General features: G+C 43.9%; 1 protein-coding gene across 1 annotated transcript in view; it reads right to left on the reverse strand.

The window, feature by feature from the left end:
* LGI3 (leucine rich repeat LGI family member 3) overlaps positions 1-15,603 on the reverse strand; it is a 120,403-nt gene that overhangs the window by 86,956 nt on the left and 17,844 nt on the right. Inside the window, exon 4 of the mRNA XM_078665518.1 lies at positions 8,027-8,098. Coding sequence (XP_078521644.1) covers positions 8,027-8,098 — 72 coding nt within the window. The remainder of the gene's footprint in view (positions 1-8,026; positions 8,099-15,603) is intronic.

Genomic DNA, 15,603 nt, shown 5'->3' on the forward strand with positions numbered 1-15,603 from the left:
GAATCTATCTAGGACCCTAATTAGATATCCCGATTCATGCCCTTATGTGGTTATAACAAAACATATCCTTATAAAGGCATAAGAATCATGTCCATATTTAGTAATAGCCAATGCAGTCCACATACGGCAAGGCTACTCCCATAGACTCCTAGAAAGTACAACGCGTTCTTTAAACAAACCAAGCCTCAAGCAGCCCGGGAAATCCCCCTGCTTTTATTTTGATTTGAACAAGAACTCCTGGAGTCCAGAAAGAACTGTTAGTTCTTAGTGACGCCTTATGTCCAACCTTACGTCAAACCCCGCACCTTCCAGGTATAAATATACCAACGTTGCTTTAAGCAAACACACGGTGGTTTGGAGCAGAGCGGCTATCTACTTGCCCAACGCCCAGCTGATGCGAGTGCCGAAGGAAGCCGACCCTCCCATTTGACGCACTGAGAAAGACGCTGTCTTTTCTCCTGCCGAGAAATTCCAGCTCCGGTGTTTCCAGTCACCCTTGCGGGTTGCTGGGAGATCGAGTCCCGAGAGAGACCTCCTTCATTCTAGAACCAAGGTACGGAGCTGATTAAACCCTTGAGAGAATTCTTGATTCAGATTCTTGGCAAAAACCAACTTAACTTAAACTGCAGCTCACTTACTCCTTCCCACGTACTAGGCTTAGGTTAGGTACACGCGGGTAGGCGTATCTTAGAAGCACCAGTTGAGTTCGTTTAGTCAATGATTTTATGTATGTATATATTTTATCCGTTTTAAGTATCATATGGCTCAGAAACCATATAAATGCTTTTACAGTATTATTTCATAATACTCCTTTTACTGTACGCACTTTACTTCATGATAAGTATTGCATTTGTGGCAATTCACTTCTCTTGCATGAGAAAGAAGACTGCTCAATAAATAACACCTTTTATTGAAAACGCCCGTCTCTCTATTTCTCTGCACTCCTGGTGAAACTAAGTATGCACAATTGACTGAGTAAAATATCTGTCTATTATTTTCACAAGACTCTAGATAAATATTCTTTATTCTGAGGGAGCAAAGTTGTCATGTTTATGCGGTTGTCAGAAACTAATCCCTTCTTGTCTAATCAGGAAAATTAACTCCTTCCTGAACATTTGAGAAAGTTTCTAGTGACCTCTGAGCTAGCTGGCAAACCTTATTAAGTCTAACATAGTCAGTAGAGACCTAGATGACCTCAGTCCTACGTCTAAACTGCTGTTATTCCAATGTGCAGAGCCTATTGGGAATATAGGAACTACACTACAATACTGCATCATAGTTCAAACTTAAGCTGAAAGTATGCAATAAAGAAGTATTCCTATATTATAGAACTATAGAGGAAAATATTTAGTCCTGTTTGATGTGTTTTTGGGCAGTTTGCTGGACTGATCTTTGACGATTGTGACTCTCTATTGGATCTCATTATTTTGCAGGTTCTACTAGAAGACATTGTTGCTCTTATGCGATTCAAGACCCCAACACCCAAGGTGTAAACAATGGTAACACATATCTCAATAACAAATCTGTCTGGGAAGCTACTTACTAAACAGCCTCTGGAGCATTATGTTGTAAGGCCCAAAGAACCATGAACAGGTTATGTTAAGATGCTGCAGAGTTAAAGTCATATCTAGCACACGCCCTTCTGGGAGCTAGTTATTTAGGCCAAGAAGTGTGACCTGATCTTCTTCAGGTGTGTTTTCCTTGGGTATGGTCCAAGGATATCCCTCAAGTGGCATTTTTCCCCCTTATGGCACATGGTCAGTCTTTGCTGCTTTTAGGGACACTCACGTGTACACACAACCATATTCAGCACCCACCATCATCCTGCTTCATTGAAAATGGTTCGGAACCAAATGCCATGTCTACTGCCCTGTTACATTGCTACACACACACACACACATGCACGCACACACACGCACGCACACACACGCACACACACACACGCACGCACACACACACGCGCACGCACACACACACACACGCACACACGTTCACACTCACACACACACTCTCACCCTCTCACACACACGCACTCACACACACACACACACACACACACACACACACTCCCACCTGCCGAGGCACTCCTAGTCAAGTCAAGTCAAAGTATGCTTTATTCGAGATTTCACTCATAAAAGCAAGAGCATTCTAAATTTAAAAGTACAAATTAAATTTACAATCAATTATATTAAGAACTAAAGCATAATATTTACAGTTTATGACTCGATGTACAGTTCCAATTTTGAAAGTTTTCATTCAATGCAAAATTAGCAATTTTTAAAAGTAATAAAAAGTTAAAAAACACCTGGATAAAACAATTTTGTAATAAAAACGTAGTTAAAACATGCTGACAGTATATCCAGACAGAGAATAGTCAAGTGACTAGCACTCCTAATTCTGGAGCCAGCCTGTTTGACAAAGCAAGGTGTTCACTCTGCCATGCAGAACTTCAGCCAGGGTTACCACGAGCCATTTCTAAGCACTTAAATATGAAGCGCCTAGAAGCAACTCAGCTAACAGCGTGTACTACTTGCGAACTGAGGTATGAAACTTGCTTTGTTTGAATTCTTTCATGCCGAAAGGCCGAGGACGCCCTTAGCTGACAATAATTTCGCATAAAATAAACAGAGGTGTGCGTTTATTGGGCCGCTGGCCGGATATTATATAATCTCTTCAATTAGTCATAGCTGAGACAATTCACTATTCATCCTGGAGACGGTCTAGGCAACTGCCAGCAAAATAAACATGGGTATAACGCACAGTGGGAAATCCTATCGCATCAGCAGTACCGTGAAGCCAGAATATGCACGTATTTCACACCTCAGGACTCGGCAAGCAAATGTGAAAGGACATAAACACGCCCGGCTTGTGAGTCCTGCCGAAAATATCTATAGCAGATCAGTGGGAGCTCTTAATATTCCTGTGGGTTGTAATTTAGAATATTGTTAGCAGAACTACTCAGAAATGTTGTGACCTCAATATTGTTTACAAAAATATTGCTCCATTTACTTTAGATGTTCTGGTGGAACACTGGACAATTGAGAGCTCCAGTGAGGACAGCAGAATATATCAGGGTCAATAAGGGCTGATAAAGCCGTCTGCTTCAACATTCAAAGGATATGTTTCTGTTCCTTCCTTTCTAATTTAAAACATGCTACCCTTAGTTGCAGTTGGCGGAATGTTCAAAAAGCCTTATACTCAGAGTCGTTTTAATGCATGGGCAAAGAGGGCTCTGGCCCAGGGCCCCCGCCTTACAGGGGGCCCCCTGACAGAGTCAGCTCGGTTCTCCAGAGTTTTGCCCTAATGACCTTGAATATTTCTTAAACAGATTGTTTGAAATACTGTTTTCATTTAATCTATTTTTTATGTACCTGATGTGTGAGAGTCTAGTACAGCCATTTTGTAGAGAAATGTTGTGTTTAAGTTTCATGCAATATACATAAAAAAAGAGTTTATTTTACATCAAAACAAGGCCTAACATAAGAAATAGGAGGGCATCACAGAGATTATTTGCAGTAATATTGGTGAGCTGCTGCTGTGTTACAATATTGAAAACACACAGAACCATCCCTGAATATTAGATGTAAACACATTTTGGGCCTTATTTAATGAGAAGTGATGCATCGCTGTGTGAAAACAGGGATGCGTCACTTCTTAGTGCGCCCTCCTTGCAACATGATGGATGCGTCATATTTACTGTATGAAGCATCATGTCGCAAGGAGTTACTGATATGTCAGTATTTCTGACGTATTTGCAGGCGCAAAAGTGATGCATTGCTATGGTGTGTCGGAAAATAGACGCAACTCCAGCAATGTGTCCTTTCACATGGGCCAAGCCCAATGTGAAAGGGCCCGCATTTATTTTTTGCCTGCTGAGAGGCAGGTGTAAGATATTGATGCAATGGCGTCCTAGAAGTGGTGCACTGAGTTCTCCTAGATTTCAATGCGCCACTTATACGAAGCATTTTGCGGTGGAACACCCACCCTGCATACATTATACCTGGCGCAGGTATAATGTGGTGCTGGGGTTTACAAAGTGACGCATCTGCCTAGATGCATCACTTTGTAAATAGGGCACAACATGGCACATTTTTTACGCAGCAGGTGCGTCACAAAAAGTGACAGACCGACGGCATAAAAGTGAAGCAAGGCCTCATAAATAAGGCCCTTAGAATTTGGATGAGTGTTCCTTTGCACTGTCAGGGACCTAATAAAATGAAATGAAATAGTGTATTTAATAAAGCGCGCAGCTACTCAGACTAGAGTGTCCTGGCGCGAAACAGTGGAAGGAAAACGTGCGTAAAAGACCCATCAGTTATTAAAAAGCCAGATTTTAAGTTCTTCTTGAAAGAGAGTAGGTCTGTGGTTAGTCTCAGAGACTCAGGGAGTCTATTTCACAATTTTGCACCTAAAAAGCTGATGGGTCTACCTCCAGTGTGGGCAGAACATATTTAAGGCATGATGGCCAGGTTGGCAATGAAAGATCTTAGGGGTCTATATGTTGTGTAGTGATTATCGCGCTTATTTAGGTAGCCGGCTCCTAAGCCGTGGAAAGCTGGAAAGAAGATGGTCATCGTTTTGAAGTTGCTCTGTTCTTTTATGCGGAGCCAGATTAGCCACTTAAGAATTGGGGTCATACTAGATGTGGGTTTAGGTCTCATGATGGCTCTGGCCGCTGCGTTTTGTACCACTTGTAGGTGCAGGATAAAGGATTTGGGAAGACCAAGGTAAAAGCTGTTGACATAGTCAAGCTTTGATGTCACCGTAGACTGCATCACGATCTTTCTGCTCCGAAGCAGTAACAGTGGCAGGAATTGTTTCTGCATCCAGTGTATGCCAAAACAAGCACCAGTTTAGATTTTGGATTTGAAAGCGCATGGAGAGTGTCTTGTCTATGTCAATTCCTAAGGTTTTGACTTTCTCCTTTTCCGTGGGCGGGGGTGGCAGATCTTTTGGCCACTTAGAGCTCCAGTCAGGCGTTTCTGGATTACCAATGAAAACAACTTCAGTTTTGTCAGGATTGCACTTCAGCTGATTGATCTTAAGTCAGCTAAAAACCTTTGTGAGGCAAGACCTAATCATTGCGCTGTCAAAGTCGGTTCCTTTTTCACATGTAAAAATCAGCTGAGTGTCATCAGCATATGAAATCATTTTGGCGTCCTCTTCCTCTACCAGAAATGCAAGGGGGGATAAATGGATATTAAAAAAAGGTAGGACTGAGAATGGAGCCCTGTGGGACACCTAAATTCATGGCCGGAATCGGGGATGAGAAAGAGGGGAGCCAGATGTCCTGAGATCTATTTGCCAAGAAGGATGACATCCATGTTAAGGCGCCCCCCCCCCCCCCGGGCCGATGTTAGCAAGTCTCTCCAGGAGCCTCTCATGTGGGACCGTATCGAAGGCCGCCGACAGATTGAGCAGTGTCAGAACAGCCTTGCCTCCCTGGTCCAACTTACCCGTGAGAAATTCAGTCACTTCCAGCAGAGCAGACTCCGTAATGTAGTTAGCCCTAAAACCGAATTGGGACTCATGAAGGAGCTGCCCATCTTCAATGAGTTTTTGGAGGGCCTTGTTTACATGCTTCTCTAATACTTTGGAGAGGGCCGGAAGAAGGGAGATTGGCCTCTAGTTGGCAGGGTCCGTCGGTTTGGCGTTAGCCTTTTTTTATCAGTGGAACAATCTTAGCTTTCTTCCATAATTTCGGCATGCTGCCCGACGAGAGGGAAGCATTAAAGAGCTGGTTTACCGTGGGGTTTATGGTGGGAGCTAATAGGTTCCGGATATTCACTGGACAAGGGTTGGTAGGAGAGCCAAACTTAACGCTTTGGAGAAGGGTAAGTGTCTCTTCAAGCTGAAACACAGGGAAAGTTAGTAAAGATGGAGGATCCAAGAGGTGAAATTTGCTATTAGAACTAAGGTAGAAGGTCAGTTCTTCCTCAGAGATGTTAGTAAAGGCTTGTTGGATCACAGAGATCTTTTTGTGGAAGAATTGAGCTATTTGCTTAGCCATTCTTCTGTGCATGCTCCTTCCTTTCTGCTGGCTTTCGGGCGGTAAAGGATTTAACTATGCTACAGATTTCCTTACTCATATTTTGAGCATTTTCTATCTTGGTTTGAAATAAGTTTTTCTTGGCTGCCTTCACGAGAATGTAATGAGCTTTTAAGGTGTCTTTATACACCTTCCTGTCCTCAGGTAGATCAGATTTATGCCATTTCCATTCCATTTTTCTACAATTTCTTTTGCTAGAACTGAGGGAATCGTTAAACCATGGAGCTGGTGGGGCCGACCTCTTTGAGGAGCGGGAAACAACCGGTACCACTGCACCAAAGTTGGTTCGAGCCTTGAATCTATTGAGAGGGCGTCCGAGTGGGGACAGCCAGACAGCTCCGGTGAGGAACGACCGAGGGCATCTGCTAACATCAGGATGGGTATTTTATACAACGTTCTGTAATTAGGGACCCCCTGCCATGCGTTAGCTCGAGGGCCTGTGGCAGAGTTGAGAATGACGAATTTTAATAGGAGGTGGTCAGACCAGGTAATGGGAAGAGGTAGGCTTACTGATATGTCAAAATTGTGAAAGATTTGGTCTAGGGTATGGCCCTTCTCAAGGGTGGCTGAAAAAATGATGAAAACATGTTGCAGGCCTGCAGCGTGTCCATCAAGGAAATTGTTTGAGGGTATTTTCCATTGTCCATATGTATATTGAAATCTCCCAGAATGAGGCAGTTTTTGTATTTTAAGTCCAGGGAGGTTATTGGGTGCGAGCTTCCTGGGCTGGAGGAGAGACCAGTTGCACTCATTGCATCGAAAGTCTACCTCCAAACTCGGATCAGTCGCTGTACACTGACATAATGGTCGCCCCCTAAGGCTAATCAGTTTTTCCCTATTGTAATATAGTTGAAGAAACTCACTGGAGGGGAACTGGGCAGCATGGACGGTGCTGGATGCCTCCAAGACACTGACGGGCGCAGAGGGGCTTGCCTTTAGTGAACCAGCGGCGCGCCCACTGGGCGTGTCCATTTGCATCGGGAATATATAGGCTAATGCCTATGATGCTGACTGGATCACTAACACAGCTGAGGAAGTGGACACTTCATGGGCGGAAGTGAGGAGCCTGATAGTAGCCCCAGCTCTCCGCACAATCGGTGTATCAGCCGCGGCAGATCAGGACTGGAGGAAAAAGCAATATGCAAATCAGAGCAGCTAAGGAGGTGTAGGCAAACAGAATAAAGTAAAGTCTAAGTGCGCGTAGGTAGGAGAAATCATTAAATAGCACAGAGTAATTCAGCCACACATTTACAATTTTAAAAGTATTAAAAACATAGTTGAAGGGCAGGAAACACTAAATCCTACCGCTGTCAGCTGCGCGTGTCAGTTTACATCGGGAATATATAGGCTAATGCCTATGATGCAAACTGGATCGCTAATGTAGCTGAGGAAGCGGAAACGGCGTGGGAAACAGGGGCTCAAATTGGACCGTAAATTCGAAACTGTTCTGAACAGGGGCCCCCAAAATATGTATGGCCCAGGGCCCCCAAAATCCTTAATATGTCCCTGCTTATACTCCTTCTGCCTCAGGCTATATCGGTTGTTAAAGGCCCTCTCCGTTGTTGTAGGTCTCTACGGGCATTTAACAACCGGTAAAGCCCTCAGCACCGGACTAAAACGCTACATTATTAACTCTAATGGTGATGATATTTTTGTAAACAATATTATGGACAAGATATTTCTGGCAGACAGTATTCTGCACCATTACCAGTCCGGTGCCCCATGGAGGCCAATAGGACTGGACCACAGGCAGTCACGTGTCAGGTACTCTTGACCTGTGAATGGTTCTACCATGGACTTACAGATTATTGTGTGAATCAGCATGTCATAAGTCTTACCATTTCCGCAAATGTCTGTTCGCTGGTTGACTGCACGGCAATAATTTGCATGCCTTAGACCCACAATCCCGGCACTGTCATTTTGTCTGCGTTACCATTCTGTACATGTGGAAGTGGAAGTGGGAGGATTTTTACTTACAGGTACTGCAGCTGAGGTAGTCCCAGGAAAGCATTGTCCTTGATCAGTGTAAATTTATTAGAGTTCAGGAGCCTGAAAAAAAGAGAGGAACAATTTAACAAATTACTGCAACAGGTGAGTGGCTATAAGAAACCAAAGCATTAAGGGCATCTCCCATCAGCGGCCACGGATGGAAAGGGCATGAACATAAAATCCCTCTTCACCTTATTGTCCTGCAAGTGTAGCAAGAGGCTATGCATAGAATCAAGGACGGATGGCATTCATCATGTGGACTGCCTAAAATAAGAGGCCAGGGCTTGACTCTAGGATCACTTTTGCAAAGAAAGAGCCCGGAACCTAAATGTTCATTAGGGGAGAGGAGTTGGCCTAATAGCTAGAGCGGTCGACTTCAAATCTGGGGAACTGGGTTTGAGTCTCAGCAATGACGCTGAACATCTTGTGATTCTGGGCAAATCACTTAATCTCCCCGTGCCTAAAAAAAAATGAATGTGTCGTCATGTAATGCATCTGGTGCTATGTAAAGGGCTCCGATACCCGATTTGGGTCAAGTGCGGGCTATATAAAACTCTGTAAAAAAAAAAAATTAGGAATAGAATACCCAGAAGCTCGTCCCTTACAGCAAGACACCAAGGGCTGCATGATATTGGCTCAGAGTTGCAGCATTTGCCACCTCAGCCTTCAGCACTGCACAGCAATAGACCAAACTTGCTGGGGGAACTCCTCCTCCTCATTCCTTACCAGGTCCATTCCATGCAGAGAGGCCCAGGCCTGCATGACCCAGGGCTCTGAGCTTGATACTGTTACTAAGGGCTTGATTGTGATCTTGGCGGATGGGTTACTCCGTCACAACTGTGATGGATAACCCGTCCACTAAACCATAAATCCCATGGTATATAATGGGATTTATATTTTGACGGATGGGCTATATGTCACTGTTGTGTCAGAGTAACCTGTCCGTAATTATCTAAATCTGGCCCTAATTCTTTTTTCGAAGTGATGCTATACAAGGAGAGAGTTACCCGCCCAAGTGCCCAATGTGTGGAGGTGGTTGCAAATGATGGGCACTGGCCAGTGCTTAATTTGTAAAGAATTAAGTGCCAGGGCTGTTGTCTGAATATCACAGCAGCTTGCATCACCCATTGCGCTACTAATGACTATTCAGACTTTTTATACATTAAAAATGACTAATACCTGCCACACAAGAAATCTTTATGGCTTTGAGTGTCAGATATTAGTAATTTTTAATGTATATAGAATCGTAAAAAAAAACTGTTGTGCCCATCACAAAATTGAGCAAACAGCACCACCATGTGACTGGCTGTCATAAATCTCTGTGTTGACAATTAAGTGCTGGTGCGAGCACCGGAACCCCCTGCTCAAATTATGCACTGGCAATGGCAATCATTTTTGGGGACCGGAACTTATTTCTCATCATCTGACTTTTAGTAGAGCAAGACAGAGAATGGCATGGAAGGGAGAAAGAAGCAAGAAGAGAAAGGTATGAAAATAGTCACAGTGCTTAATTTGTAAAACATAAGTGCCAGGGCTCTCATCGAGAGGCCACTGCACTTTGCACCATACAGTGCCACTGTCATGCTGCCAATGATAGTAACAAAACAACTACTAACCCATCACACGCCTACAAGTGTGACAGTTTAGACTATTTCAGGCCTCCAAGGCTATACGAATGGCTTGTGTGGCAGGTAATTGTCATTTTTAATATACATTGAATTAATAATTACCTGTTGTTGTGATCATCTCGAAATTAGACAGACAACATAACCTGTGGCTGAGTGCTTCAAGTGCCAGCGTTGACAATTAAGTGCCGGTACTGAGCACCGGAAACCACCGGCTCAAATTAAGCACTGAGTGGAGGTGGACAGGGCACTGGATAGTCAAATCACTAAAAAGCCAGGTGCTTGGCTCTAGCTCACACCAAGGTTCTCTTGGACTCTCAAGCTATGAAAGAGCTGAGCCTTCATGTGCTTCATTCACCAAGCCTTCCACTCTGGCTCTCATGCAGCAGAGGAGGTGCTTCCCAGCGCTTCACCATGATCGTTTAGCATATGGGCTGATAGTGAAAACCCTCCAGGGGGCTGTGAAAGTGCTTGGAGATGTAATTTGTACTTCTAAAGCACACTAATACCCATGGGTGTCCTGGCGCTGTAACACATACCGCTGTGGAACCCTTCCTGGCTTTTCCCTGTGAAATGTCCACTCCTGGGCACCCCCAAGGTGAAACCAGGCATCCCAGCGCTGTTGGGGCCGTTGTGGAGATTAGGCAAGCTATTGCCCAGAGTTGCAGAGTGGGACCCATGATTAGAATAGGCACCAAGGCAAGAATTATCAGGTCCGAGGAAATTGAGCCCAAGACCCGCTGAGGCGGGAATTGAACCCTGGTCCCGGGCCAGACTTCTGCATCAGGGTCTGCCGCTCTAAACGTTGAGCCACACTTCTCCACGATGTTAAGCTAATGCTTTTTTTAACAGTTTGCTGTAAGAGCAGACAATTTGAATATAACTAATATTATGTCCCCCTCAGAGCGCTTTCACAACATTCTAAAGGAACTTGATGGTCAGCCCATCTGAAATGGCACCCCCTGCTGGAGAGAGTAATAAAAGATGTCAAAGCTTGCATGGCATGCGCCCTATGCGAATCTCTGCCTGCAGCCAAGCTCTGCACTTCATTTGTGTAATGTGAAGACCTGGAACTCCGTGATGAAGAAGTGAGTGTACTTCGAACAAATCTATGTTTAGCAAGAAGAAAATGAAGCATTTGTTTTAGAATTGTTGTATTAATTATTTCACTTTTGTAGTTTTATATAGATTGGATGGCGCCCTGGTTGACGTCAGAGCGCTTTGTATTGATGACAACATTTAAAACAGAATTGAAGTTTCCACATATCCAGTGCTTAATTTGTAAAATAATAAGTGCCAGGACCCTGACCAGGAGGCCACTGTATCTTGCACCACCTATCGCCTGTGTCATCGCTGCCAAAACAACTACTAACTAACCATCTCTATCTCCTGCAAGTACGACAGCTGACATTATTCCAGGTCCCCAAAGCTAAAGGAATGGCTGGGGAGGCAGGTATTAGTAGTTTTTTTTTTTTTGAAAATGTTTTAATATTAGTAGTTTTTAATGTATATTGTATTAATAAACAACCGTTTTTCCACTCATCACTAAATTAGATGAGCAGCACCACCATGTGGCAGACTGTCCTAAGTGCGGTGTTGAAAATTAAGTGCCGGGGCCTGCACCAGAAACGAATTAAGTGCAAGTGCTGAGCACCAGAAACCACCGACTCAAATTAAGCACTGCATATAGATGAATATACATTTTCAAAACAGATAGAAATGTGGTAATAAGTATAAAGCATGCATGAGTTAAGAGGATATTTGAATAGCAGCCTTCTTCAGAGTATTACTTTGCATCATGGGTATCTTCACGACTTTTAGCCACGCTATACAAATTCAAGGATTATTATTTATTATTATTGTAGAAAGAACGGGTATTTCAGCTTAATTTGTGCTATGTTTTGTGTATTAAAAATGAGATGTGAGGAGTAAGATTCAAGAGATTGATCCTCCATGCACCCCTTTGAGTGTCATTTTTTAAGTCCTAAGTCATAAAGTTTTATTTGCATAACTAATTAAAATTGTTACAAAATTAAAATAACAGTGCACAATTTATTAAAATACTGAAGTTATTGATTCTCAGCCTCTATTTTTTTTAGAGACAATGCGTTTAAGGTCCATGGGTTAGGATGTCCCTGATAGCCTGCCAACTGGGTCAGCCTCCTGTTCAGTTAGTTCTAAGCATTTTCTTGCTTCTGCCAGGAATTTCACTCCACGACATGCCAGAGTTATGGAGGAGCCTCCGAGCCAGCTTGTGACTGCATGTCTGCAAGAACGGATGTGTAGCACGTTGAAGATGGATTTCTATAATAGTCGTCTCTGACTTATCAGGGCAGGACAAATACAGAAAAGATGGACGAAGGTTTCAGTTTTGTACCCGCAGAGGCGACATTGTTTTGTCTGGTGGGACGGCTTCCAGGATGGTAGTAGGTCCTTTGAGACATGCATCCCCATACGATAGGCTATAAAAGCCTTTTTGAGATAGCCACGTAAGTGGGATACTAGATATTGCATTGGTTTTGGGGTTGTAAAGGAGTTCATAATGGTCCAGCCGTGCTGTTGTTGTGCCAATGACTCTTTGTCCTCCAAGAAGGATTTCCTTTTTGCCGCAGCGTTGGCTAATTTGCTTAGGCTTGCTTTCTCTGACTCAGATTTCCAGACTGGTTCCAGCTCCAACTTTTCCACACAGAATTTCAAGTACTTTCCCAAGGTGTTCGGGGTTTCGGTTTCCCCCTGTTTTTTAATTTCCTCCCAGCTTAGCCAGTCCAATGTGTCTGGGTCTGCAGATCGAAGTTTATAACAGAGTTTCACGAAGCCACTCATGCTCCGGAACTTCTGATTTTGCAGTCCAAATTCAAGCCTGACTTGTGAGGCTGAGGCGGATTTTGGCAGGTTGAAGACCGCTTTGTAAATTTTTATCTGTAGATTGTTTAGTAGGTCGGCCTCCTTGCCACACCATGTAACTAGACCATAAGATAGGGTGGGCATAATCTGCGCTGCATTACTTTTAATAGATGGTTATAGTTGGGGCAATCCATTTTATCTTTAAGAGAACGGTACGCAAAAATTAAGGATTGAGCTTTTGCTTTTAATGCTGTTTTGTGATCCTTGTAGTTTGCTCCTTTTGTTATTATTATTCCTAAGTACTTGTAATACTCTTGTTCTTTCACTGTTGTCCCTTGGGCCATCCATTTGAACTTTAACTTTTGTGGGTCTACTAGCCGGACCACTTTGGTTTTTTCTTTATTTAGTTCCAGGCTTGCCCGTTCTAAGTACGATGTTAATTTATTGATGGCTCTTTGTAGGCCGATTGGTGTTTTACTCAACAGAACAATGTCATCTGCGTATTGCAAGTAGTGTATTGGGTTGTTTGCCAAAGATGGAGGGTGACTATCTGCTGATTCGATCGCGCGTGTGATGTCGGAGAGAAACAGATTGAAGAGGGTGGGGGCTAATACGCAGCCTTGTTTTAGGCCTTGGTGTGTTTGGATGCTCCTGGTTGTACTGCCTCCATTTCCCAGTTTGACTCTTGCCCAAGTGTGATGATGTAGGGCTTTGATGGCTATTAAAGATTTGATGTGGCAACCCCCAGCTCTCTAATTTTCTCCACAAGCGCTCTCTATTCACCCGATCGAAGGCAGACTTGATGTCTATGAAGCAGGCATACAAGCGGGTGCCCTTTGCTACTGCTAGGTCCATTAGGATGGACAGGCAAGTTAGGTTAGTGATTGTTCCCATTCCTTGCCTGAATCCTGTTTGAAATTTTGGCATAATCTTTGTTTCTGATATCCAGGCTTGTAGTTCGAGTAGAATGCAAGAGGCGTAGAGTTTGACCTCGATGTCTATTAAGGATATCAGTCTAAAATTTGTGGGATTGCGGTGGTCGCCATGCTTGAAGATGGGATGGATGATACTGCCTTTCCAGGAGGCAGGTAACTCGGCTTGTTTGTATAATTGATTGAACAGAGGCGTTAGGGTCTCTGACCATAGGACCGGGTCATGCTTAAAGATCGCGTTTGGCAGCCCATTTGGTCCTGCTGCACCCTCTGACTTTAATCTTAAAATTATCGTCCTCAGTTCATTTTTGGTGATTAGGTCATCTAGCTCTGTTGGCCTCTTCTGGAGTTTTTCCCGCTCGGATTCCCAATCTTCAATTTTGTTCACTCCTTTTGGTTGCACTGTGTTATCATTGGCTGCCCCATAGCCGTTAACGTGGCCTGAGTCTGCATTACTGTATAGAGTTTGCACGTGTCTGATCCAGGTTTCAGCGCCCACCCCGGCTTCTTGTTGCAGTTTTACCCCTTGATTAAGCTCATTTATGATGCCCCAAAAGTCCCGGCTGTTAGGATGTTTACCCGCAATTAGCAGTTTGTTCCAGATGTTTTCTTTATAATCGTGCTTTGCGGCCCTCAAAGCCTTCCTGTAAATGCTCCTAGCTTCCCTCAGGTTGGATTTGTTTACCGCTGACCCCGAAGTTTTTTGACTTGCGAGGGCTCGGACCTCCTTGGTGACCTTTCTTTTTTTAGCTCTTAGGTCCATATTGAACCAAGGCTCCTTCTTATTGTTAGAGATTCTGTGGTGCCCTGTCCTTGCTGGGAACGTTTGCTGCAGAACCTGAATCATTTGTTCCCAGTTGGGTACTCGGTCTTCCTCCTTTTGGGTTCCAAGGTTGGCCATATGGGCTTTAACTGAGTCCGTAATTTTGCCCAACCCCTCTCCACGCCATTTTAATTTTCTCAGATTGAACTTTGATGCGTGGTGCAGAAGGGAGGCAGTTGTCGGCGCCATGCTTGGTGCAATATTCAGACTTATTATTTGGGGAAAGTGGTCACTTTCTACTCGATGTTCTATGCCAAATGATTCGATACTGGGAATTAACTCATCACTTACTATAGTGTAGTCAATTATTGAATGGGCCCTGCCGCTCAGGTTTGTGACGGCTGTCGGCCTATCCCCTTTTGTGTTGCCATTCAAGATTGACTGTCCATAATCATTTAGGCTAGATGCTAATTTTTTCCCGCCACTGTTTGCGTTCATCTTCACCTTCGCCTTATTTTGGTCAATAAGTGTGTTGTTAAAGTCACCGGAGATAACAAGTGGATATTATGAATAGGTCCTTTGCATGACCTTAATGAGTGACAGCAAAGTCTCATATTTTTCTTTTTGCAACTTTCTGTCAGGATGGATATAAACATTAAATATTAACATTTTCCAAGGTTCAATCCCCGGTGACGGGGCTTCTGTGATTCTGATTACTTGAGCCCACTTCAGGCCGACATCTATCTCCTCAGATGCCCAGTTTTATTTATGGGTTACATATGTTGATAATCTGCCACGGGGATGGCCGTGCATAGAAAGGCTTTCTGCGTATATTTGGTGTTCTTTGAAACCTTGGATTGAAGTGGAGTGTAATTTCCAAGACTCCTGGATGAGAATAATATCTTGTCGTAGAAAGAAGGCCTGGGTTTCATGATCGTGGGCCATTTCGCGAAAGCCGTGCACGTTCCACGAGCAGATTGAAACTGTTGAATTCTTTATTAGATTCTGGGGGAGCCTCTCCTTCTGCAATGTTACGTGGGCGTTTGGGTCTGGGTTAGGTAGCTTTGTTGCTCAGGACGATGGGTATCCAAGACCAGTCCGTTCTATCTGCGTCGTGGGGACCAGATGTTTGTAGTTTGTGACTTGTGCTTAATGGCTCTGGCGTGGTGGCCCGGGCGCCGCGTAGGCAGGAGGTATGTTGGCCTCTGTTCTCTTGCCCCTTATTTTGATCACCTGTGTTAAGTTGTAAGGGATAGAGGTACTTCGGACGCTTGTGTCGCATTATGGATATTCCCCATGATTCAAACTGAGGTCTTGCAAGGTATATCCTATCTACCAGGTCCTTTGAGGCCCAAGTTGTGACTGTTTCTTCAATGGCCGCGTTATTTTTGTTTTGTTGGA

This window comes from Lissotriton helveticus, chromosome 11 (assembly GCF_964261635.1).
Source record: "Lissotriton helveticus chromosome 11, aLisHel1.1, whole genome shotgun sequence".
Taxonomy (NCBI): Eukaryota; Metazoa; Chordata; class Amphibia; order Caudata; family Salamandridae; genus Lissotriton; species Lissotriton helveticus.